Source organism: Nyctereutes procyonoides, unplaced genomic scaffold, assembly GCF_905146905.1.
Source record: "Nyctereutes procyonoides isolate TBG_1078 unplaced genomic scaffold, NYPRO_anot_genome, whole genome shotgun sequence".
Classification (NCBI taxonomy): domain Eukaryota; kingdom Metazoa; phylum Chordata; class Mammalia; order Carnivora; family Canidae; genus Nyctereutes; species Nyctereutes procyonoides.
Window position 1 is genome coordinate 25,599,131 of NW_026575040.1, and position 27,072 is coordinate 25,626,202.

The 27,072-nt window shown below is 38.1% G+C and overlaps 1 protein-coding gene across 6 annotated transcripts in view; it reads left to right on the forward strand.

Moving 5' to 3' along the window:
• The first annotated feature begins 1,236 nt into the window (after positions 1-1,236).
• CEP152 (centrosomal protein 152) overlaps positions 1,237-27,072 on the forward strand; it is an 88,087-nt gene continuing 62,251 nt past the window's right edge. For 2 of the 6 annotated variants that reach the window (XM_055320076.1, XM_055320081.1), the window contains exons 1-9: positions 1,368-1,483; positions 7,055-7,148; positions 15,353-15,456; positions 15,671-15,743; positions 15,825-16,103; positions 17,706-17,871; positions 20,158-20,298; positions 21,595-21,734; positions 24,816-25,016. In XM_055320076.1, the coding sequence (XP_055176051.1) occupies positions 7,062-7,148; positions 15,353-15,456; positions 15,671-15,743; positions 15,825-16,103; positions 17,706-17,871; positions 20,158-20,298; positions 21,595-21,734; positions 24,816-25,016 (1,191 nt within the window). In that variant the 5' untranslated portion in view covers positions 1,368-1,483; positions 7,055-7,061. Of the gene's footprint in view, positions 1,484-2,128; positions 2,205-7,054; positions 7,149-15,352; positions 15,457-15,670; positions 15,744-15,824; positions 16,104-17,705; positions 17,872-20,157; positions 20,299-21,594; positions 21,735-24,815; positions 25,017-27,072 lie in introns of those variants that run through there. The other 4 variants (XM_055320078.1, XM_055320079.1, XM_055320080.1 and 1 more) reach the window with 4 other exon arrangements.

Here is a 27,072-nt window from a genome sequence, read left to right on the forward strand (position 1 = left end):
GTGTCATGAAAAGTATGTCAAGATAAATGAAAGACACATGTCAAGATAGATGAGGAGTTGCTCATCTATCTTGAAGACTGAGTAGATAAGTAAGATAGGGCAATGAAGGTGAAAAAAAAAGGGGCGCCTGGGTGGCTCAGCGGTCGAGTGTCTGCCTTCAGCTCAGGGTGTGATACCAGGGTCCCCAGATCAAGTCTCACATCAGGCTGCCTGCATGGAACCTGCTTCTCCCTCTGCCGGTGTCTCTCATGAATAAATAAATAAAATCTTTTTAAAAAAGAAAGAATTTAAGCAAAACAAAAGCACTCTGAGAACCATAGGAAGCTCAGCCAGTAATTTCAGTCACTTATTGCTAAGGATTGAGTGAGTACCTATTATGTGGCACATGTACCCTTATGCTAGTCAATGGGGTTACAGGGATCAGTGTAGGCATCACAGGAGTTGGATGGTGAGTTGGCAAAAGAAAACTAGACGGATTATGAAGAGCCTTAAACAACCATTTTGCTCCATACTGTATGGGAAAGGTTTTCTCGTATATATGGGAAAGTGTTAAAAAGAAATGCGAACCTAGTGCTACCAACTCCTTGATATCCACTGAAACCCTTTTAAGTTGGAAGGTGGATACAGAACGGGCTTTAGTCTACACTAGGCAGCCCTTTCTTAAAGGACAGGCTAACGTATACCTAAAGTGACAAGAACATTCACACCTGGGGGAAATTCAAGAAGTGAATAGACACGTGGGGGAAATGTGCCATCTCATGGGTAATGCAAGAAAACGCAAATTCAAACGAGGCAGGACCCAGTAAGCAAGGAGACAAAATAAAACTACACCTAAGCGTGTTTAGGTGATGGGGAAGCAGGAACCTTACAGAATCAAAGGGGCAAGTGCAAAAACCTTTAAGGGAAAGGATTCGGTGGGGAATGTGAGGGATTCCGTGTGCTGCGGCCGAGACCTGAGGTTTAGGAGTGGAAGGCGCGGGGCGAGGGGGCCCAGGGGGTGCCAGCAGGTGCCGGAGGCAGCAAGGGGCGCCCCCGTCCGGACGGATTCATTCTCTCGGAAGGCCCAAACCCCGGCGCTCGGCATCTCTAAGCAACCGTAAGCCCGCCCCCTCTGGAGCCAACCCTCTCGTAATTGGCTCGCTAACTCACCAATGGGCGCACGGGAGGACCTTCCCGCCACCTCTGGCGCCCGCTTTTAAACAGCCATACAATCGCAACTGCGGGCGGAATTCTCAAGCAAGCTTGGGAGGGGCGGAGACCTCCGCCTCCGCGCCCAGGCTCGGGCAGGCACGGCCCCGCCCACCGGGCCAGCCTCTAGCCGCCGATTGGAGGAGGCGGCTGCTCATCAACGGCCCCGCGCCCCTGGGTTCGGTTGTGACGAGGAAGGCGCTAGCAGGTTAGAGACCCCGGCAAGGGGGGGTTGTTAGGAGTCGGTCTCCGGCGGGGGCACGGTTTCCCCGTGGTGACAGCGCCGCGGCCGCCGGTGAGTTTCGCTTCTCGGCTGGCCTTGGAGCTGGGGCTGGAGAAGGTGCGGGGCCCTGGGGATTCCGGCTGTGGCGTCCCGGGGGCTGAGCCGCCCGCTCCTCCAACCCGGCGGTGGCGGACTGTCCGCGGGCTGCGGGACTCAGGCTTGGACTCGGAAGAGTCAGCGAGACCCCAGGTTTCTGCTCAGTACTAAGGGACGGGTGGGAGCCCGCCGCGCCTCGTTCAGGCGGCGCGGGGGTCCGCGTCCTGGGGAGCCCCGTGGTGGTCGGCCTGGCGCGCGCCTGGCTCACAGTGGGGACTCCACGCGTGGCGACCGGGCGCGGGTGGCGCCGGCAGCCCAGGCGGCCGGGCCAGCCCCAGGCACCCTCTCGCGGTTCGCGCTCGCCGCGCTGTGGTTGACGCCAGCCCGGGCTCCTCGGCGTGGACCCCTGCGGCCCGCGGCTGCCTCCCCGCCGCCTTCCTCCCGCGCCTTGAATCGGAGTCTGCGCCGGGTCCAGGCTGCTGTCGTGAGCGCCGATCGCAGGTCACTGCCGTGGCTTCTTTACACGTCTGCTGTCTTTCCCTCTGCGAAGTCCTGTTAAACTTTGTGATCTTGAGCAAGCGCTTGGCTAAGAATCGAATAAGCGATTTTTAAGCCTTTTTTTTAAAGCCTGGCGTTGCAAGCCTCAGACAGTGTCCTGGCTGTTTTCATTCTGGAAGGGAAGCTAGCCTGTAAGCAAGTAAGTAGAATTTCCTAGGGCGTTTATACGCGATCCCCAGCCCCCCGCCCCCCGCTGTGGCACTTGACCTTTGTCCTGTAGTCACGAACTTTGAGTTTGGTTTAAGCTGAGTTTCACCATATCCTTCACGACGCGTGGCACTTTACATGCACTCCCTGGATATGTAAATGCACCCAACTAAGTGAGAGGCCGAAATTGAAGGCTTAAGAAAAGTGTAAGAAATATAGCCTGAGAGTGCAAAAAAGTGGCCGATTTCCTGGGGCAACACGATCAGGAGGGCATCTTGAAGGAGGTGGCATTTTCATCCTAGAAAAGGTTGCATTAGTCGAGGTAAGGTTTCCTACCTGCTGCGTATTCACCTTTCTCGGATGTACTGAATCCTCTTTGTTTGGACCTCTTTTGTAGCTGCAGGCTCTTCACTGGTAAGAATGCTATAATAATAACAAAACTAAAATGTATCGATTGGTACTTAGTACTAAGCACTCTACATTCATTATCTTGTGAATCTTCATAACCAATCTTTGAGGTAGGTACTCTTTTTACCCCCATTTTATTCATAAGAAAATGGAAGCCGCGTCCTTAGGCTTGCACAGCTGATAGGTAGAGAGCTAGAATCCAGCGCCCTTATTCTTAACCACTTTCCGCAGTATTGTGTCCGTTGTGACCAAAAGCCTTTTCTTTCTGTGAAACTTCTCTCAGCTGCCCTTTCTTTTTAGTCAGAGCCAGTTTGTGCTTTATACTTTCCTCTATTACAGAACTTATTACAATGTATTATGGTAACTATTAATTTATATCATTGTTTCTCGAAGGCTGATAACATGTCATCTAGGTTATAAAGTGGGTGCCCGGGAAAGTTTTATTGAAATATTGAATCCTATAGGGCCCCATGAATGTATCATATTCAACAAATATTTATTATGTGCTTGCTATGTGCAGCACGTGGGGGACATGCATTTTAATTCTGCCTTCAGAGGGCTTACAGGTTTTTGGATGACATGAAAACAGTGTTTTTGGTTTCTGATATTTTGTCCTACCAAGACACTCATTGGTTTTCCCTCTCACGGCAAGAAAGGCAAAGAAAATGTAGCCAGTAACTACAAAACGAGTACTGAGATGGAGTCCTTCTGATCTCAGTGTTTAAAAACAAAAAAAGAACATAGTCTTATCAGTAGGTTCAGAAAAAGTTATTTGGGAAGAAAGTATTAACTATTTTTAAAAAGCATATAGTACACTTATCCTGCATCTTGATTGATGATCAGTTATCAAAGAAATACATCATTACTTCTATTAATAGTATAGTATCACCAAATTCATTCAAAAGTACTTTTACTAGGACAAAAGTTCTTTTTCAATACATTAATATGGTAATTTTCAGGATGGTTTTTGCAATTCATGCTTCTCAGCAGCAATTCCTGAGGTTACCTGTTTTCTACAAAATAGCCACCACTAAGTGTTATTAACCTTTTTTTCTTTTTAAATTTAGCGGTTGGAAATCATTTCAGTGTTTAAATGACACTGCATTCTTCATGACTTACACATCTTCTAAGTTAATTGAACATTTAACACTTATTTTTAAAAATGAATTGTGTTGGTTGCCCATTTTAAATTGGGTTGTCTCTTTCTCATTTCTTTTTGAAAGTTGTATATTGGGATATTTGTCATGTTTTTTGCAAATATTTTTCTTACGATACATTACTATTATTTTATCTCTCAACTTCGTTAGTGTTTTTTTTTCATACATAATATCTGACTTGTCAATGAGGTCTCTTTTGCCATATAAAGAATTTATTTTTTGTGGTTAAGTTTCTGTCAAGTTTTTCCTTTATGGCTTCTGGGTTTACTGTCTTACTATTATTTTTTTTCTTCTAAAAAAAAGTTTCTTTTAGGGCAGCCCTGGTGGCACAGCGGTTTAGCGCCGCCTGCAGCCCAGGGCGTGATCCTGGAGACGCTGGATCGAGTCCCACATCGGGCTCTCTGTATGATGCCTGCTTCTCCCTCTGCCTGTGTCTCTGCCTCTCTCTCTCTCTCTCTCTGTCTCTATGAATAAATAAATAAAATCTTAAAAAAAATTAAAAAGTTTCTTTTATTGTTCTATTACAGTAAAGTCTCTGATAACAGTGGTAATTAGTAGTGATTAATAAATTGTGGAAAAGCATTAGCTTTTATTTTAAATTTTAGTTGAAATGCTGATTATTTATCCACAGTAAGTTTATCTGATTTCTCTTTATGCTGAAATAGTTTTTTAAGGTCTCCAGTAGTTCGCACTTTTGAGAAGAAAAACTTATTTGTAAAAAAAAAATAAAAAAATAAAAAAAAAAAAGAAAAACTTATTTGTATCTTTTCTTCTCCAGTCTGGAGAGATTTTGGTCTTTCCAGATATTTGCAGATCTTTATTTAATGACATAGTTTGGATTAAAAAGCCATTGGAAAGAGATACACTTTGGTCTCTTATATTTTCTTCACTTGAAAATACTTTGCAGAATTCACTATTCTCTGAGAAAAAGTAGCTCTTTATTTAAAATAGCTGTATTTGGCAATGGGCTGCTGTAAAGCTTGATGTTCTTTTTCAATATTCAACAGGAATTGATGCCATGTTAGTGAAGGATTGAAAAAAGAAAACCTCTCCTTTCTTTTGTCTAATACAGGAGAAATTAACCCAAATCAATATTTTGGCTTTAACTATAAAATACAAGAAGAGGCGGAGAATACTATAAATATCAGAAGGAGGAAAGATGATTTCTGCCTGGAGAATTCAGGGTTGTCCTTAAGGTCCAATTTAATCTAATTTCTTTAAAGGAGCCAGGATTTCAATGGCCTAGTATTTTCATTATTTGTTGAATTCTGTAGATTTCATGTTCACTTGCAGTAATGAAAAAACCCTAGAGACATGAGCTTGTGTGTTTTTCCCTTACCATTTCAGCTATGTTATAGGCTCTTTACATTCAGGTCTCTAACTTGTACATTCAGGTGTACAAAAAGGTTCTTTTAGCGGTTGGGTGGAGATGAGGTTTAGATTCCTTAAATTTACGTATTTTCCCTCTTAGTGAAAAAATGCACATTTCCCTTCCTCCTCTTAGCTCCGGCACAAGAATAGAAAGGAGCAGGTCTGGTCTAAGAAACAGAAGCTAGTTGATGTAAGGGGTTTGATTTGATCAGTCGAAAGGGATGGTCTGGGTGTAGGAACCAGAGAGGGAGGGATAAAGAAGGTGGACTGCAAATTACAGTTGGGACAAGAAACATAAGTTAGTCTTTGAAAAACAGAAACTCATTGTATGGGGATTTTCAACATTAAAATTCATATTTGTGTTAGTCTGTAATGCCCTATTTCATCCATTCTAAAATACACATTTTCTTTTCAAATTTTAATATCTGCAAAGTCAGGCTGCAGTTTAAAATTAATGATGTGTCATAATTTAATTGGCCACATCTTTTTCTTAGTGGTACAAATGGAACGGTGTCATATAATCAGAGGTGCGCTAGGTCTGATGAAGTGGAATATCTTTTGCTTGTAGAGCTATTGCCTTACCGAAAAGTTTGTGATCATAGTTCTCAACTGTTAACATGAAGGAGCTAAGTTCTTTATGGTAAAATGTATTTGAATTCCTGGGCCTATGCTTCTCAATTCATTTCCAGTTTAATACCGTTTTAGAGTCTGGAAAGTGCAGTGAATGAATTGTGGCTCAGGCTCACATCAAAGTGCATTTCCCTGGCATGCAGAAGAGCGGAGTGAATGGAAGGCAGTATTAGGCTGGGTAATTGATGACGCCTGCCTCCTTTTTTGTTGGGATTCTTTGGACCTTTGAAATTCTGGGTAGTCTGTGTAGCCACGATTCCTAAGTATAATTCAAATCATCAGCAGGCTCTTGACTGTAAGTACTTGAAAACCCACCTCCTGCTGCTGCTGCTTCTGCCCCAGCAGTAGCCATTCTGCAGAGAGTTTTTGCTGTTGCTTTTGGAATTGGAACTCTACAGTGGTACAGCTTCACAGTCTTCACTTCTGTTTTTCCTGAGTATTTTTTTTTTTTTTTTTTTTTTTTTTTTTTTGCTACAACCTGAGTTTATCAAGCCAAAGAGCAGGACGTCTAACAGTGACATTTTTGTTGTATGCTACACAGTTTACCAGATGGTAAATGGTTTTTGGGTGGCAGTCATTAACTCAGGATTTAGTGGCTTTCTTTTTGTGAAACATGACATTTGGATTTGTGATATTCAAAGGATGAAACAAATTGTGGAGAATGCTCCCTTTGCGATATTTAATAAACCAACTTAGTAACTTTGAGCATATTCTTAAAATTTTTGTCTTGGCATATTTCTAGTTTATTATCTTATTTTTTGTGTGTGAACAAAAAAATCTTCCTGTTTTAAGTTCTATGTTCCAGACCATGAGAAAGGTCTAGTCACAGGTTTATTAGCTTTTTGCAGTTTTCTTTTCTTTTTTTAAGGTTTTATTTATTTGAGAGAGAGAGAGAGCGCACAAGTATGGGGGGGGTGTTTGGTGTGGGGAGAGGAAGAAGCAGGTTCCCTGTTGAGCAGGGAGCTGGGAGCACAGGGCTGGATCCCAGGGTCTTGGCATCATGACCTGAGCCAAAGGCAGTCCCTTGACCTACTAAGCCACCTCGGTGCATTTTTCTTTTCTATGAATTAATGTCATACAGCTATTTTTCTGTAAATCACATTGATTTGTAAGCACTGTCCTTATATTTGGAATAGTAACCATTTGTCATGCATGAGTTACATATATCTTTTCCCTGGCTGCTGTTGTCTTTTTTGCATATGGCATCTCTTGTGTAGTTTGGTCTGGGGAGATTTTATGGGATATTTAGAAATCAAGCATCTTCCTCTTTCCACAGGAAGACCATGTCATTAGATTTTGGCAGTGTGGCACTGCAGACACAAAATGAAGATGAAGAGTATGACAAAGAAGATTATGAAAGGGAGAAAGAGGTAAGTTACTCAGAAAAAAGACTCTAAACCCAATCTTGAAGTTTTTATCCTGATCAAAAATGATACCATCTTATGTCATTTTGAAGGGATTTAGAATTTTTTTGTCACCCCCTAAAACTTGATCAGTATTTGAACCTTTAAAATGTGGTTGAGTGGAATGTTTCCTTTTTTGAAACAAGACTAAAATGCAGTAAATGGTTAGATGCTTTAAGATCTTTTCATTTAGGAGGTAGTGGTTGGCTTTGGAGGCTTAGAGGCAGAGACCTTGTTTCTGGTTGCCTGGAACTTTGCCTTGAACAAGTCCAGCAAGGTTCTTTGCTTCAGGTATCTTACATCCTTGTGGAGGCAGGCAATAAGCAAGTAAACCAATGAATAAAATAATTTGAGTGAGTGATAATTTAGCACTGATAAATGATAAGGGAACAAAATAGAATGAAATTAAAATAACTGGAAGGGCACTGATAAAAGAAGGTCTTTTGGAGGGGGAAATGCCTGAGCTTAGACTCTGACTCATGAGAAGGAACAGCCAGTGCAGAAGCCTGAGGAAGAATATTCTCGGCCAAGACATGCAACAAGTGTAAAGCATACAAGTTGGGAAGAGACCTTGTATATTTGCAGAACAACCAGAAGGCAGTGATATGGGGATTGGGTAACCAAGGAATGAGTGTGGAAACAGGCTAAAGAGGTTGGCTAGGGCCAAATCGTATGTCATGGTAAGTTGTTTGTATTTTATTCCAGGAGAAAATGGAAGTCAGGGGAGGATTTTAAGCAGGGAAGTGTTACCTGATCGTGTATATAAAGATCTTACTGTATGCTGTGTGGTGAATAGACTCAAGGAGAAAAGGACTATAATCTCCTCAAAGGAGGAGATTATATACATCTACGAGTTTAACAGAATTCCTGGCACATAGTAATGTTCAGTAAATGGTGGCAGCAGTAGTAGTAGCAGTTGGTGAAAGTCAATTTATTAGGATTGTTTTTAGTTTGAGATAAATTTCTTGATTGACTATGATAATAAGCTTCTTTTGTATTGAGGCTATGCTTGATATGATCCATTTTCTAATATGTAAAACAATCCTTTTTAATAGTTACTGTGGACTAGTATTAAGAAGAAGCAAATAATATGATCATTTGCCCATGTAGTTGGCAGTAGAGTTAGGGTAGAGATAGAAAACTGGCAGCTCAGTGGATTTTTGTCCATAGACATTTTGTCTTGTTTGGTTGTGCAGTGTTTTTAAAAGTTCAATCTATATTTAAAGATTGGAAAATTTCATGTAACAACTCAGAATTTCTGGCTTGTCTGGAAAGGTCCTAAGCCCTGGCCACATATGCACATGGCAGCAGGCAGGCTGAATCTGAGCAGTGGCTGTCCATCCCCAGCTGGCCATGGTCCTCTCACACCAACATGGGCTGATTCACTTGGACTTGCCAGCTACGCTCTTGTAAATGCTCCGCCAGGCCGCTGAGGGCATTGGAGTCTGACCCCGACCAGGGTTTCTAGATTTTGACAGGGCCCTTCACCACAATTGTTGTGGCAAGGATGGGGTGAGGAACTCACAGCACGAGGTCTTCATGACCCCTGATGGCTTTGGATAGTTTGCTGGAATTTAGCTACTGGGATTCTTGAGGGGATCAGTTTAAGTAATTATTATAGTAGACTTTAAAGAAGAAGAAAAAACAATCTGACAGGTGATTTTTCATTGGAAAAGATATTAGAGAGATGGTTAGGGTATTAGAGGGAACTAATTAGACGTGTATTGTGTGGTGAAAGTTTTAAGAGGGACATTAGTTAAAGAGGCAATTAATTCTAGGTATATAGAAAATAGCCCTAGGGATCACTCTTGATAGGTTATAAACTGGGATAGGGAATTTCCAGAGGACAAAGAGCTCTCAAGAAGTAAAAATATCTAAGAATGAGTATTTCTAGCAAAGTTAAAGAAAAGACCATATTAGTTAACTTGACTCTGACATGCTGATTATGTTTCATGTTAATAAGTGTTTTTGCCTTTTTTTTTTTTCCTAATTGCTGCAAGGGAATAAGTAAGATCAGAGGCTATAGGGTTTCAAATTTTCACCAACAAAATTCAGGATTATTCATAAAAATTCAGTTTTGTATATATCATCACTGCAAGTTAAAATGACAAATTGGTTAATCAAACCTAGGTTTGTTTGCATATCCAGAGGCTATTTCAATCTCCTCCAATTGACCTGTCTAAACCTACTATAGAAAAACATTTCACAGCCTTGTGAGGTTAAAGAAAAGAGTGGTTTTTTCCTATTCCCTGGTTGGTAGTTTTGGAATCAACAGCTGGCTTATAAGTGTTAGTAGAGGGCTAATGCATATTGCTTTCTCTACTTAGTGAATCACTTGGTAGTCAGTTCACATATGTGGGGGGAATGTCTGTATCCCTGAGGATGTACTGTAGGGCCAAGTGGACCATATCTGACTCATAGTCTCCCCTACTAAGGATTCTCTCTCTGTAAATGGTAGAGTAATCCTGATTTTGACCCTCTGGTATGAATGGCCAGTTGCTGAGCTTAATTTGGGTTCTTTGGGGCAATTGAGATTTTGTCTACACTTATCCTTAAGTCAGTGAATAAGCCACAGTCAAGTTCCAACTTCCATTCCATCCCAGTAGCAGCTCTACAACTATGATCTTGCCTTTTCCATTTCTGTTCAAGCCATTGTTTGCTTTGAAGAGTGAGGGGAGAAGGTACATTTGCATTTAATCTTCAGAAAAGGAAATAATCACTTCATTTTTTAGAGTGTTTCAATATTCAGAGGACATTTAGACCAGTGGAATCTCAAACCACATGATGAGACCCGTATTTTGAAAAAAATCCCCAAGAGTTTTGCAGAAAAGTGAGGTACTATAATCATTTCTAAAGTATCAGTTCTTTAATGGTAAAAGTTTGCTCACTGTGGGCCAAGGCATAGCAGAGAAGTGCGTAATCCACAGCCTCACCCCATGTTACATCCAAAACTCAATCTTCTATGCAGTAAACAGCAGATTAGGGTGTAGATGAGCAAGGGTGAGGATACCATAGAGATAGGCTGTCACATCAGTTAGTATTTATATCACCCATATTCCTTGCAGCTTATTGGAGCCCTTTACTTTCTTGCTGTACCATTTAAGAATTATGGATGTAGTTGTCTTTGCTACTAAGTAGACCTCATCCAAAGTATTCTAGGCAAACTTTTACTTATAAAACTGGCCCAGGAACTTGACGGGATGAGCACTGGGTGTTATTCTATATGTTGGCAAATTGAACACCAATAAAAAATAAATTTATACAAAAAAAAAAAAAGCTGGCCCAGGAAAGAGGAATTCAAAAGTTCTTTTATTAACTCATTCATAATGTAACAATGTGATTTTTTTCAAAATACTTTTCACTTAAGTCAGTGTGCTTTGTCATTTCATTGTGGAACGTTAGAGACCTATAGTTGTTACTGTTGTGATAGGAGTGGTTACAGGTTCCAAAGTTATTGGTACACCCATAGGTTAGGGTAGATTGTCCTTTGGGAATCTCACAGTTTGCTGGAGTATACATGTACTTTCTGCAGTGTCACCAAAAACAGCTCTGTGATTATTGCTTGACTCTATGTATGTATGCATGTATTTTGGAGCTGATGTTTTGGGGCAAAAGTACTAGTAATCTGCAATGTCAAAATGAGACTTGCTGATGATGGTTCATTTAGTAATGATTAATTTGAAGTCTGAAAAATGATCCTGAGTAGAAATATAGGTGGTTTGGAAGCAGATGGCAGAGAGAAACTCACACCTGGCCATGCTGGTTTGAGTCCATTTGGTTTTTATATTGGTGCTTCTCTAATAGAATAATAAAGCTCATTTGAGCTTGATTGAAATCCTATATTTTAAAAAGGTAGGGTTTCTACTGCATAGCCTTTCTTCTACTTTTTAATTGCCTTGTTTGATGTAATTATAGAAAGATGGGCATTTTGTCCCCACTAGAGGGAGTTATGAAGCTATATTTGTTTACATTTTATATTATTTGACTTATTTAGTGGCCTTTTCTTGTTATCACCTGAGAAAAAGGAACAAATGGTTGAGCATTCATATGGTTGATGTTTTTCTTTAGCAATTTCTTATACTTCCTCTGGATTGTTTCTTTGGATATTTCTCAAAACATACAGGTGTTTTTCAGGGACTGTCACAATGGGAACAAAAACATGACTGGCAGACTGTAGCTTGATTGTATACAAACGGGTAGAAATAAGTGACTTCTGGTGACCAACGGAATGTCATGTAGAAGAAAATTGGAGTGGAAATGGAGAGATACAGGTTCTGGTGCCAGCTCTGGGGCTGTAACTCTCACTTTCGTGGGCATGCCCTTTCCCTCCTCTGGGCCTTGGTTTGTTCAAACCCTTTAGAAGGAGAGATTTGGCTTGGAGGAGCTCCAGTGTTCCTTCCAGGCCTAAAGTACTGTGTCATTTGTGGGGCTGATATTGTCTAACAAAAGCTGCTGTATTTCTTTTTCAGATATGTGGTAATCTAGACAGAGTTTTCCCCACTAACATAAAATGTAGCTTACTAATGGAATGGATTTTTTTAAAAAAAAATTCTTCATGTAGTATAATTCATAAACTAAGGCTCTAGCTGCCAAGTTATTTGGCCCTTTCTCATTCCCATATTGAGCCTTTCCAAGGATGTTTTTAACTTGGCTCTTAGGTTAAAATGAAGATTCTATTTACTGTATATTCCCAAAAGCATTATTTAATAATTTATATTGTAAAATATCAGAATCTTTCCAGTATACTTATGAACTAACCTGTTTAAAAGCCATATGAATGTTGGCTGCTCCATATGCTGCTTTTCTACAGGAAGAATATGTCTGGTTCGTAATCAGAACTCTTTCTTTCATGAATATTGAAGATCATAGTCTCCAAAGACAGTCTGTTTCGTTAATTTAAATTGAAAACCCTAACAAAAGGTTTACATGTTCTCTGTTTTACGTTCCCCCTAAACATAGCTGTTTTGGATGTTCTGCATGGGTAATTGCAAAGTGTTTTGCTGTTGAAATTCTTTGAGTAAAATTCCCTCAGTTTTTTCTTGTTAGAGAAGAAACCTGTGAAGTAGTAAAGGGAGAGGAGTTTATGGAATGGTTTAGAATGCATTTCAGTGGAAGCCTTAGCAATGGCAAATGATCTTTTTTTGTAGGGAAGGTATCTCTTTAATTATTAAGTTCAGTTGACGCACAATAACATCCCACTGAAAAGATTGCATTCGGGACCAAAAAACAATCTGATGAATTTCAAAGTAATGAGTGGGATTAAATGTCATCATTTATAAAGATAGTTCTCTTTGCCCTTGAATCTGTATTTGGTAGCTAAGTGGATCTTTAACGAAGAAAATTTATAGTTTATAAAATTCTCGACTTGGTAACATGCTAAGTTGATCTGATAATTCTGTGTTTTATGGTATAAAGTTTAGTGACCAAAACCAAAATCCATTTGACAATGTATATGGGAAGGGGGCACACTTGGGTTCTGGGAATGGAAGCCTTGGGGGGTGGGATTTTGTTCTTGAATGGCCTTATTAGGAGAACTCACCTCATTTAGCTTTTCCCTGTCTTGAGAGTTACAGAAGCCAAGGAATATGGCTCAGCTATGCCAAAGAACTTCATGGAAAAATTTTTTGAAGGTGAATGAAACGCTTTCAAAGTGTTAGCATATATGTAAAATATTTTATAGTCATCCCTATAAAACACTATAGGGATGATTTTGCTAGTTGTTAAGTTCACCCGTGGATCCAGAAGCATTTTGATGAACTTACTGCTTAGGCTCAAATTAATTTTCCTCTGTGGATGCCAGTTTTGTTAATTTTGTGGTATCACAAAACTCCGAACTGCTTAGTTATTGTATAGCTTTTTCTATCCTGGTGAGAGGAAAATATGTACTGTACAGATGTCCCTGTCAACGTTTTCCTTAATTATAAGGCTATGTACTTGAACCTCACTGAAGGCTTAGAAGAAAATATTCTTTCTGTACAGGAGTCCTTACTTGATGTAAGTATAAGAAATTTATTTTGTTGTAATTTTTCTCTGTGTAGTATATGGGGGTGGTCTTTTTCCTTAAAGGAGTGATGCATAATTACAGACAAAACAGGCTGGACTACTTTTAAAAGACCTTATATATGTTTTTTACTTAGTGAATTTTGTATCTTTCTCAGATCACTTTGCTACCTTTCACTTGAGGCACACATGTAGCATACTAATATGTTGATGTGTTCTGTTAGCTTTTAGTGATTCTTTTGTGTGATTCTTATTCTTTATATCTTTGGGTTAAGTCTGACTGATATAGCTAATTCTCAAAATGGTTTTTTAATTACCCAGCATGAGCAGGTGACCAATAAATCAAGGTCTTAGTTATTAATGTTAATATCAAATAAATTTTGAGATGAAATTAACTTTTCATTGGAATGGAATATTTTTCTCTTGTGTCATTTTTAAAGAACAAAATGGATTGAGAAAACTTAAAAAAAATAATACAGTGAATATTAGAAATATATGTGGGATCAAGGAAGTATCTCCCTCCCCTCTTCACGTACTCCATTTCCATTTCCCTAATTTGACTTCTCCAAAATTCAGTTAGCAATTGAAACATTCCTTTGAGACCTTTCTTAATATATATATATATATATATATATATATATATATATATATATATATATATATATATATGTGTGTGTATATATATACATGTAAGCTCCATGCTGGCAATGGAGGGTTTGAACTCATGACCCTGAGATCAAGACCTGAGCTCAGATCAAAAGTTGGACATTTAGCCAACTAGCCATCCAGGTGCCCCCGTAATACTTTCATTTAACTTTTCACATACTTATTTTCTTTCATAAGGTTTTTGATTATAAATATAATACTGAAAAATGTTTTATACTACATTTCATTTCTTCTAAAATGGAGAAAAATAACTTGCCATAGACTAAGGAGCATCTCATTTTTTCCCCAAGGTTTTGCAGAGTATTTAGTATCTTTAAAATTCACTCATTGCATAATTCTCTAGGGTTCATTTATGTGCTATGGAGGACTCAGTCAACTTGTTGATTTAATTAGTGCTTAATTTTAAAGAGAAGTCCTGGGGATCCCTGGGTGGCTCAGTGGTTTGGCGCCTGCCTTTGGCCTGGGGCGCGATCCTGGGGTCCCGGGATCAAGTCCTGCGTAGGGCTCCCAGCATGGAGCCTGCTTCTCCCTCTGCCTGTGTCTCTGCCTCTCTCTCTCTGTCTATCATGAATAAATAAATAAATCGTAAAAAAAAAAATAGAAGTCATAAGCAGCCCTCTTCTGTTTAATATAGTATTTGAATCTTCTGATTGCTATACATTTTAGGACAATATATTGGGACTTGAAGAAAGACATTACAGATACTGACAGTCGACAAATAAGACAATTCATTCATCTCTTAATCACCATTTATCTTGAAACTTAAATGAATTTATCTAGTTTTTATAGGCAGAATGCTAAGAAAATTTTTTTCTAGAAAAAAATTGGAGAGTGAAGTCAAATTTATGTCAGGTTTGGAATTATGCTTTTCAGAGTATTTTCTGTAGAAAACTGAATCTTAAAGCTCTGTGTTTACTCAACTGTGTTACCAGAGCTGAGTATCATGTATCTTTTCATCTTTGGAATTAGATGGCAGTCTGCTAATTAGTCACTCTCCAAGGGGTTTCTATCAAATTATTAGAGCTTTTAAGGGTTTCTGGCCACCTGCTGCTGGTATTTCTGTTCTTACCACCTGGGCACAGTAGAGCTGGCTACTCAGATTCCCCGGGGAGATGTGTGGTTGTCAAGTCCCCAAGGTCTGATTACTGGCAGGACAGGATTCTGAGACTCCAGTCTGCCCCATGATAACATAATACTATGATTGTACCATTATCACAGCTTGCTGTGTTTCCATAAAGAAGTTTTAAAATTCTATTGTAATGTTAAGTGTATTTAAGACATTTGTAGAAAAAAAGCCTTCTAATATAAATCCTGATATTGTGTATTCCCCTGTTTCCCAAGTGAAATGATGAACATAATTTATGTGGAATTTCAATAATTTATTAAATGGAGAAATTAGGAACTTCTTTGACTTCTAAAGTCAAAATCACTCATTGCAAGGCAGCTGTGGTTCGGCATCTCATGTTTCATTCAGAGTGATATTGATGCTGACTTTCCCGTCTCAGTTGCAGCAGTTACTCACTGACCTTCCGCATGATATGCTAGATGATGACTTGTCCTCCCCCGAGCTCCACTATTCGGACTGCAGCGAGGATGGCACAGACGAAGAGTAAGGACTGAACGCTTTTTCTTGTACATTGCAATTCTATAATGCTCTTTCTTTTGATTCTCAGTAGGCAATAATGTACATGGTTGTAAAATTGTAGACTAAATTGTTAGAATTTTAGGTGAAGATTGGAGGAAAAACATGTTAAAATATTGGGTTCTTTGTGATATCTATGTCCAAATAAGTGATAGGCTCTAAAGTATTGATTTTTCTCAAGGCTACATCGCTCTGAGCAGTTGGAGATGAACTGGCATGAGCATCAAGTGCTGCCTAAATCTCAAAATGTAAATGTAAGTATCTGGTGGGTAATGACTTTGGTGAGAGTGGGAATGGATCGTAGTCCCTTTGTTTTTACTCTTGTTATCTAATAGGACTATAATGAGATTCGGGATATATATGTTGGAAAGAAACGTAACAACGGCTGGGAAGACAATCAAAGTAAAAATGATGACCAGCATCCTGGCTACCATCCCAAAGAAGGTGGAGATGAAGGCGGGAGTGGTTATAGTCCTCCAAATAATTATGAACAGACAGATTTATATCATCTTCCGGAAAACTTTAGGCCATTTATCAATGGTCAGAAGCAGGAATTTAATAGTCAACCAACCAATGTAATTAAATTTTCAGAACCTCAAAGGAATCATTTCCAGGTATTGTAAGAATTTGACTTTCAGAAATTTGTGTGTGTATGTGTGCACTTATTTGTTTGTGTGCATATTTTAAAAATGTACATAAAATGTGCATATTTAAAATATGCACATAAGTGCAAAGGTAGGCTTTATTTTCAGTACAAAAATCCCTGAGAGTGCTTTTATTCAGGTTCATGTTAAATTAGTCATGCTGTTTTCTGTTTACAATCTAATGAAATCATGATCTTAAGTTAGAGTTTTTAAAGAGAGGCTTTATAGAAACAGTTAAATGGCAAAAGTTAAGTTTACCAGAGAATAACCATCCTCACTTGCTGCTGCTTCTGGCTTCTACCACTTCACCAAGCTTCCGTGAGAAGCTCCATTCAGGTCTCCTTTTTTTTTTTTTTAAGATTTTTAAAAAAATTTATTCATTTATGAATTTATGAAAGACAGAGAGAGAGCGCACGTGAGAGAGGCAGGCAGAGACACAGGCAGAGGGAGAAGCAGGCTCCATGCAGGGAGCCTGATGTGGGACTCGATCCTGGGTCTCCAGGATCACGCCCTGGGCCGAAGGCAGGCGCTAAACCACTGAGCCACCACAGGATCCCCACATTCAGGTCTCTTGGTATAGTTTTAAAGTGGTAAATCTATGTAGATGACACTGTTTAGTTATTATCTTGATTTGTCTAGCTTATCACCTTTATGACAAATTTTAGGTTGACTACTTTTTTTTTAATGTTTTATTTATTTATTCATGAGGGACACACACACACACACACACACAGAGAGAGAGAGAGAGAGAGAGAGAGAGAGAGAGAGGCAGAGACACAGGCAGAGGGAGAAGCAGGCTCCATGCAGGGAGCCTGACGTGGGACTTGATCCCGAGTCTCCAGGATCACGCCCTGGGCTGAAGGCAGGTGCTAAACCGCTGAGCCACCAGGGCTGCCCTAGGTTGACTACTTTTAAGCTGATACTTGTTTTGTGATGATAACAGCAGTAGATAGGATGAATGTTAAGGAAAGAAACACTTTTTAAATTTCTTACCCTGGGAGAGTTTATAAGATTTTAGGATATAGGTGACTGCTTCTTAGTCTGAGTGACATCGATTTTGCCAATAGCTTTTCTCTTTTTGCCAACAGCTATTCTGTGTCACCCAATGACAGGATGACTTTTGATCCTTTTAAGGTGGTAATTTTCTAACTCTGTGGAATGTTAATTATTCCACAAATGTTACTGAATATTTATTACATATGAGGCCTTGTACCACATATTCTTGTTATTTAATACATACATTTTTATGTTCCCAAATGATGTTGGCATCAACTAAATCATTCTTAAATATTTATATACAATCTTTGGAATTCTTGAGTGTTATTTATGGAATTGGCCCCATTGTATGTTCAGAAGTACAATTAAGGTACATAAAATTATATACATTATAGACTTTTAATTAAGAGAGTTAAATAACTTTAAGTGATACAGTTTTGGGCAAAGATTATATATATAAAGTTTGTGATTGTACCACAATTAAATTTCATAACAAAATTGAGGTGTCTAATTTAGATCATTTTCAAAGAAAAGGCCAAATCCTGATTGTCAATTTCATTTATTATCTTTTGATAGCAATTTGTTACATCACAAGGTCCCAGTTGTCAAGCTTTGGAACCATATAAAGTGACGTACAAACCTTATCAGTCTTCTGCCCAGAATAATGACTCACCAGTCCAGGAGATAGCAGGAAGTGACACATTTGAAAGCCTGCAACAACAATTTTTAGAAGCTAATGGAAGTATGTATCAAGTTTATATTTATTTCTTAATAACAGAAATGGAGAGTTTTGAACACTGGACATACTCTAGTTATTTTTTCTCAAAGTATGATAATGGAATTGTGGTTGATTTTCTTTTTTTTAAGTTCCCTTATTGTTAGAGATCCTGAAGTATTTATGAGTAAACTGATTGAAGTCTTGGATTTACTTTAAATAATATGTTGCTGGAAGAAATGTTGGGTGGAGATATAGATAAAGCAAGACTGGCCATAGGTTCATAATTATTGAATCTGGGTGATGGGTCCATGGGGTTCATTGTGTACTTCTCTCTACCTTATATATCTGAAACTTACCATAATAAATCATTAATATAAAAAAATAAAACATTAATAATGTTCTTCTCAACGATATATTTCAGTTCTAATTGGTTAAGATTTTTCATTAGATTCATGTTTTTCTTACTGAAGTCTAATTTGGAGAGTGAAATAGAATTTTCTCTTCAATCTTGGATTTTTCATTACTACGTAGATATGTAATTTAGTAAGTCAGCCATTATCTTAAGTTTTTTTTTATTTTTAGACTTTTAGTGTAATAATTGGGCAACTCTGATATAAAGTATTTAATATTCAGAATTTAAACTAGCTTTTTCTCAAATTTAGTCATGTGGCATTTCCAAAAAAAAAAAAATTCCCTTTATATAGTGCATATATAAATATGAGAATGAGAAAAGTGTTACTAGAGTTTTAAGGTGAGGACACATCCAAAACCAAAAGCTAGAACTTATGCTGTGACTCACCTATGAAGTGTTTCATACATTTAACTTTTATTGTTACACTTTCTGGCATGTGAAATAACTTTTAGTTATTGTGCATTTTGAAGAGCCAGTGTGACTCTAAAGTGTGGCAGCAAGACTTTTGTTTGTTTCACATTTAAGAGGCAGGGGAAAAGTCATTGACTCTTCTGGGTTTCCTGGGCTACACCAAGTAAACTGGACTTCATGCTATAACTTCAGAGTACTGCTTCCATCATACACTGGGCTGTGGGGTAGTTATAGGGGGAGGCGAGACCTCACTTCCCCCAAAGGAATCAAGAGCAAATATGAGGTCACCTCTCTTTGTTTAGAGGTTTTATAGAATGAGATGAGGAAGTCCAGCCTGTGTGGCATAACTGGTTTTAGACTGAGTAAATAAGCATCACATCAGTGGCCTCACATCTTGGTATTTGCTCTTTCAGTTTCATTGTGTTAGTTGCATTTGTATTTCTGGTCTTTCTTTGTATATAACCTTGTCACTCTAACAGTCTGAATTTTATCAAGTTGGTTTATCTTTTGGTTAAGTAAGTTACATGTTTGCCTAAATTTGACATTTGGAAATTAATTAAATAACTTCATGGCATGATAGTGCTGAATTTAGTGATTACAACTTTTTAGCTACAGTAGTTTAAAAAAATGACTTTGGGGAGAGGTGTAGCCTTTAGGCTGCTCATTCCTGGGCTAGCCCTATTCTAAGTTGATTTGTAACAAAATTTTCAGTCTCTAAGGGTTTCTTTTGGTCTTACCCATATCTCTTTTCCCATATCTCTTTTTTAAAAAATGAAGATTGTTAAAAAAAAAAAATGAAGATTGTTTTGCTTGTTAGCAAGTAGAAGCATTGTTCTAGTAGAAAATTAAGAAAATATTTGTCATTTTGTTGTTGAGGCACTATTCTTCTACACATTATTTTTTCTCTTTTAATCTCCAGTCATTTTTAAATAGTCCTTAAAATGACTTTAATCATGTCTGAAAGAAAACCTCAAAATTCTTTATTAATCTATTCATTCATTTGGTAATGTAGCAGTTATGTGCTAGCATAAATGTGAATGCACTATAATTCCCACTCCTGTTTAAAATATTTTGAGAAGAATGTCCAGAAATGTTCTTTAAAAATGGCTTTATAGAAGCTGATTTTTTTTCAATTTTATGAGCACACTGAATGCTGTTCCACTGTAATTGGTATATGCTAATCTTCAGCCAAAATAGTAGTGACTCAGGGTTACACTCTAGACCAGTGACGACTTAAACTTTTCTAACAGTGACCACAGTAAGAAGTACATTTTTTACATTGTGATGAGGTCTTATAATATTGTCTATGTAAATAAGTATATATAACTAAAAAGTTTCACAAAATAATCGTTTTTCATACTACATGGTACACTCTGATATATTCTTCTTTTTAATGCTAGTCACAATCCATTGAATTGATTTCATGATAATGAGTTGTATCCACAAATTTACATTTATCTAATAAATTATCTTTAATTTTAATGCAGATTCTGCAGAAAATATGCAGATTATCCAACTTCAGGTTCTTAACAAAGCAAAAGAGAGACAACTAGACAATTTAGTTGAAAAGTTAAGTGAAAGTGAGCATCAAGTTAGATATCTGAATCACCAGCTTCTAATAATCAAAGGTAAGATGACACCTGTTGGGTGCTATCGTTTATGAGGTACACTAGAGCTAGATAGCTTTTTCTAATAGCCTCATTTTAAATATGAAGCTTAGGGATCTCTGAGTGGCGCAGCGGTTTGGCGCCTGCCTTTGGCCCAGGTCGCGATCCTGGAGGCCCAGGATCGAATCCCACGTCGGGCTCCTGGTGCATGGAGCCTGCTTCTCCCTCTGCCTATGTCTCTGCCTCTCTCTCTCTCTCTGTGACTATCAGAAATAAATAAAAATTAAAAAAAATTTAAATATGAAGCTTAGAGAGTTGATGTACTTGGTCAGAGAGCTCAGTAATGAGTCAGTCAAAATGAAACAAAAACCCCGGACTTTTGACACCTTGCCTTGGGATTACTTTTCACCAGAACATTCTATTTCGAGGTCCTCATTTTCTCCCTTTCTCTTCTATAGGCTGTTAGAATCAGTGAACATTATTTAACTATGCTGATAGCATTCTATCCTAATAAGTTGTTGCTTCCTTGTACAGTTTACCTTGGATGAAGTATTCCAATTCCCAGAGACTTGTGTTTGGTTTGTAATACATTTTCTAAGCCTACAAATTAACATAAGATTTTAATCCAAGTAAGAGTTAGTGATCCTGAACTCCTTTGGGTGTGTCAAGGAGAAAAATGGAGCCATTACTGGGAAAGCACATGGAATAAACACAAGTTCAAATGAAAATTGCTTACTCTTCACGCTTTCTGTAGTTTTGGTCAGTGCTGGACTTTTCATTTATAGAATAATTTTGTGACTGAACTCTATGTTTCAAACTTAATTGATAGTGAAAAGGTCTCTTTCTGTAATATTTTTAGAATTTATTTTGAGAGGAGAACTTGTAAACTGTTACAGTAAAGTATGTGGGAAGAATTTAAGATTAGGTGAATTTAAAAGTTCATTGCATTGTGTATAAAAAACAAATAGTTCTGAGAGTCTTTCTTTGGTTAGTAGAGATTTGTCACATCCATGTTGCTTCTCAAGTAAACAAATGCTGAAATCATTGTTAGGAAATCTTGTGGTCCCCAAAAAGATACAGTAAGATTTTTGAAGGAAGTGGTTCTGGTTCTCTCAATTTTTTTTTTTTTTTTTTTTTGGTGTTACTCGTGCATTCTTTTTTGGAACTTTTCCTGGTTTTCTCTAAATCAGCTCAAGTTTACTATCTGAATTGAACTGAACATTTATATGATATGTATCTGATACTTGATAGAGATTGTGACAATTGGGATCCCTGTACAGTAATTTATTATTTATATAAACATTTTTAATGTTCTAGATGAAAAGGATGGTTTGACCCTCAGCCTTCGAGAATCACAGAAACTCTTTCAGAATGGAAAAGAAAGAGAAATACAGCTTGAAGCACAAATAAAAGCACTGGAGACTCAAATACAAGCATTAAAAGTGAACGAAGAACAGGTAAATATTTTATCATGATTATTTGTGGTAAAAGGTTGTTTATTTTAATGAAATGGTTACTTAACTTTTGGTAATGTGGGACTAAATGTAGCAGAACTTTACAGTTTATATCATTTTCTACCATAAGTCTGCTTTTGTTTCCCTTACCTCGGAGGGATGGTGCTTGCATTCACCCAGTCATCTGTGGTAGTCTCTAGTCTCTTTTGGGGGAGTAGGAGTGAGGGTGGGAGAGAGGGAAAGAATCTTAAACAGGCTACACGCCCAGTGCAGAGACCAACTTGGGGTTTGATCTCATGACCCTGAGATCATGACCTGAGCTAAAATTGAGAGTTGGACATTTTACTGACTGAGCCACTCAGGTGCAGGGTAAAAGTCTCTGGTCTTTTACCCCTTCTCCAAATTCTCTCTTATGGTTGGTCTTTTTGAAATACTGATTGTTTTTCCCCTGCTTAAAGCCTGACCCTGCTTTCCTTATGGGATGAGGTATGGCACTGAAATGGCCATCTGATCCTTGCCTACGTCTTCCCTTATTCTCCTCAAACTCTGTAGTGGGTGTGTTGTTTTTATGTACTTGTATATGCTGTCTCTTCTCTCTGGAAGGTCCTTTCCACAGCACACTGCTAGTTGATTAACACCCCTTGCTCAAGGGGTTTCTTTTCTAAGTCTTCCCTGCCTTCTATCACATATATATCTCTATTCTTACTCTGATAGTATCATGATTATAGTTTTATGGTTTGTTTTGAAATGTGATAAACAAGGGCTACTGTTAGTATTCTTAAAAAATTTTGTAGCTCTTTGTCACATTTTCTTTACTAGATTTTGCATATCAACTTTTCATGTTTGTAAGAAATCTTACTGGGATTTTGATTAGTGAATCATTGTGTTTATGATTTTATCGATGAGTTAATCAAGTTTTGGAGAGGTCAAATTACTTGCCCAAGGTTACAAAGCCAGTTATTGACAAAACAGCAGCACCTAAATTTCCTGACCCCAACAGACTTACCTTTAAAGTGGTGGCACAGGGGCACCTGGGCGGTTCAGTCAGTGGAGCGTGTGACTCTTGGTCTGGGGGTTGTGGGTTTGAGCCCCAAGTTGGGTGTAGAGGTTACTTCAAAATAAAATCTTAAAAACAAAGATAAAATGGTGGTATTTTCTTTGGTTAATGAGATAGATAGCCATATAATGATTGGAAATGGTCCCAAGACATTAGTAGCCAAGCTGGGTGAGGGTGGGGGTGACTCATGAGAGTAATAACATTTTGGAGGAGGGTGGTGGTTAAAATTGAAGTGACTATAAAATTGTGACTTAGGTTTTGGATGAGATTTGTGTCTAATTCTGAGGATGGTTTTGTGAAAGAATTTGAACAATGCTGTGTCATATCTGGTTCCTTATCCTTCCAGTGTCCCCCCAAACAAGTCACTTTATCTCTAAAGTAGCCCATAGCTCCATATTCCTACTCTCCTTTATCATGCCATATCCTATTATTCTATTTTAAAACTCTCTGAAACAATCTCATTTGTTTACTTGTTATTGATTGTCTCTTCCCACCAGAAAGTAGTAAGAGTTTGGACCTTGCCTATCTTGTCATCATGTCCTTAAGTGCTTAGAACCTGCTTGGTACAAAGTATTCACATTATTTATTGAACAAATGAATAAATGTCCTAAGCACTTAAAACAATATTGAAATAGTCAATCTCTGGAATAGAAATGAAGAATAAGCCTCATTTGAAATTTTAATTTTTGTGTGTGATAGAGACTATTAACATTTTTAACTTTTTGAAAACTGATAGCTCTTATAAAAAAGTTGAATTACTTTTATATAGTAAAAGGTTATAACTTTTTAATCTTTTTAGAAGTTAGAAATTGCGTGTATAAGAAATAAAGCATAAATGAGAACATAAGTGGATGGTTGGGTAGCTCAGTTGGGTAAGTGGCTGCCTTTGGCTCAAGTCATGATCCCTGGGTCAGGTCTTGGGACAGAACCCTGTTGTCAGGCTCCCTGTTCAGCAAGGAGTCTACTTCTCCTTCTCCCTCTTTGCCTCCCCCTACTTAGGTTCTCTCTCTTGCTCTCATAAATAAATAAAATCTTAAGAAAAAAATAAATGAAAATATAAGTAAAACAGAATCACAAAGTGTACTGATTTTCTATCATTAACATGAACTTAATGGCTTGAAACAATGCTTATTATCTTACAGTTCAGAAGTCAGAAGTCTGACATGGGTCTCACTGGGCAAAACTCAAGGTGTCAACAGGGCTGTACTGCTTTTTGGAGACTCTAGGGAAGAATCCATTTCCTTGCCTTTTCCAGCTGCTGGCGGCCACTGGCATTTCTTAGCTTATGGCCCATTTTCATCTTCAGAGCCAGAAGTCACTGGTTCTGAATTTCCTGCCTCAGTTTGCCTTATTTAAGGACTTTTCTGGATACATTGGGCCCACCCAGATTATCCAGGATAATCATTTTTATTTTAAGGTTATCTGATTAACAATTTTAATTTGGTTTACGGCCTTACTTTTCCCTTGCCATGTAACATAACATATTCATAGGGTTTAGGGATTAGGACATGGACCTCTTTTGGGAGCCATTATTTAGCCTAGTACTGCATTATTTTTCAACAACTGTATAGATACAGTTTTCAAAACTTTGTTTTTAGCAAGTGATCATTGACAATTTTCATTAGTCTTTCAAGAAACAGTTGTCATTTTTCTGTGAGTTGGATTTTTTTAACAGTTGGATTGCATCCCCACCCCTCCTGGGCTCAGAGCAATGCAAACAGCACTGGGGCCAGTACAGTAGCTGCAGATTCCTTTTCTGGTACCCATACTGCCATCATGCAAAGCAAAATCCTCTATCACTCTCCTCAGATAACTACAGACTTTTTTTCTCAGAGAATAATGTTTCCAGCAACCATGGGCCTGGTGGGTTCCAGCTAGGGGAAGTCTTAAGGAACTAGAGCCACCATAGGGAGACCCTTCCTTGTCTGTTTTTCTTAAAGGATGGTTGATTTTTAGAGTTAAAGTCCATAAGGAGAGTACAGAGTCAAAATACTTTAAACATGGCTATCTTGTGTGTATCTAACTAGATGATTAAGAAGTCCAGGACAACTGAAATGGCTCTTGAGAGCCTGAAACAGCAGCTGCTGGACCTCCATCATTCTGAATCACTTCAGCGTTCTAGAGAGCAACATGAGAGTGTTGTTATGGGCCTCACGAAGAAGCATGAAGAGCAAGTGTTGTCCTTACAAAGGAAATTGGATGCTACAGTTACTGCACTTAAGGAGCAGGTTAGGATGATTTCACATGAACAACTGTTCTTTTTTTTTTTTTTTTTTTTCTTGAACAACTGTTCTAAACCGATAAAGCTGGTTATTTTTTGCAACTGATATTTTGTGGGGTTCATAATATGGAAATTTTGGATGCTTGCAGTAGGTGTTTGTGAGTAAAACTTAAGAGCCAAATATTTTCAATCTATTAATATGCCCTGAAGGCTTAATTTTGGAAATTCTCTTAGAGGACTGGTCAGTACTTTCTCAATTCTCACATTACTAGTCCTTTATTTGTAGAGTATTTATACATATTGTTCTTATTGCCCTGGAGTAAATCGATACTGAATAGAGTGAATGTTCTGGGAGCTGGTCTGAATTTGAGAGGTATCCTGGGACACAAGTTATTGAAAGCCTTTCTTGAGTAATTAACCTGTCAGTAAATTCTAGACAATTCTAGAAGTGGTTCTTGGGAGTTAATTTTTGAGAATAGGGGGAAAAAAAAAAAAGGAAGAAAGTCTGACCTAAAATCACTGAGATTTGTAACTTGAGCATCTCTGTGTATTATTTTTGCCCCAAAGGGAACAAAATGTCAGATGTGGGTGAGTCAGTTGGTGGGTTTGCTTGTGTTCCAAACCCCAGGTAATCACTTGAATGAATAAAATTTCAGAGTGTACTTTTCTTCATGTAATTTCAGAATTAACCCGAGAGAAGAAGAGCAGAAAAATAAGATGGGAGGGGAGGGTGTGGCAAATCCCAGTGCACTTAAAATTCATCCTGATTTGGGTTATTTCTTATTTATGCACCTGCCTAAATTTTTCCATGTTTTAGGTAGAAGTACAGAAGATTATGTACATATGTACACAAGTACTGAATTATTGCCAGTAATAAATGTATACTGTCTTATTTTATTTTTATATGTATTTATATGACTTTTTATTAAATTTATTTTCCTAAATAGCTTTTTTTTAATAGAGAGAAATATTGTGATTTTGATTGGTGTGAAGAATATGTGGGGAAGGACAAGGGCTATGCCAAATTATTGAAAAAATCTTTAGTATTTAAGCAAATGACATTTGAGATATAGTTTTATTTATCTTGGCTGTGTTTGTATAGTAGCATTAAAGTTAGTTGGACTTGGACAGTGGTCCTTCCTGGATGACAAGAGGGGTGGAATCTGGTGGCTTTTCCATGCAGGGTTGAGGATAGAGTGCCATTCTCTGCTGGAAGAAATTCTTGCTGTGTTCAACCCCTGTGCTCACTCTATTCTCTGTTCTTACCACTCCCCTGACCCCCACTTTTATAGAAGGACCCTGGACTAGAACACAGAACCAAGTCTTGATTCTATGCTGACTGGGCTTCAGATACCTGAACCATAAATTGAAAGTGTGATTAAGATCTTTTCCACTGTTACATTCTGTGACTGTTTTTATTTTATTTTTTTTAAGCAGACCATAGCACTGATACTAGCCTGTGGATATAATTGCATAACTGTTTTGCAAAGTGGTGATTCCACAGTGCTTATAGTTTCTCCTTTTGGGGATGTTTCTGAGGTTATTTCTTTTGTGTTGTCAATTTGGAATCATTTGGCTCAGCAGTATTTTTAATAAAAGGACAATCCATATTATCTCAGAATCCATATTGAGATTTCTGATTAGAGAGGTGCTGTAAAGATCAACCAAGAGATGGGAGATCCCTGCCTTTAATCAGAAAAGTATATGAGTGTGTTCTATATAGAGCGGGTTGATTCCTTAACTAACTGGTAACCATACATACATTCTACATTTTGCCCCTTGCCCTTTTTTTCTTTATAAAAGTTATTGAAGAGCTATAAAATATTTCCCTTTCAGATAAACCTTTTCCTATGTTCCATTCAGCACATCACCCAGACAAGTAAAACAACTCTTTGAAAATAGGAGCAAGGTACAAATAACTGGATAATTTAGTAAATGAACTTAAATAAGTTTGCCAATTTCTGAGGAAGTTCTGAGCAGCTTTCACATAGTTACATACAGCTGTGTCCCTATGTGCTATGCACTGTATGCGTACGGTGCTAACAGAGTCAGTGTTTACATGG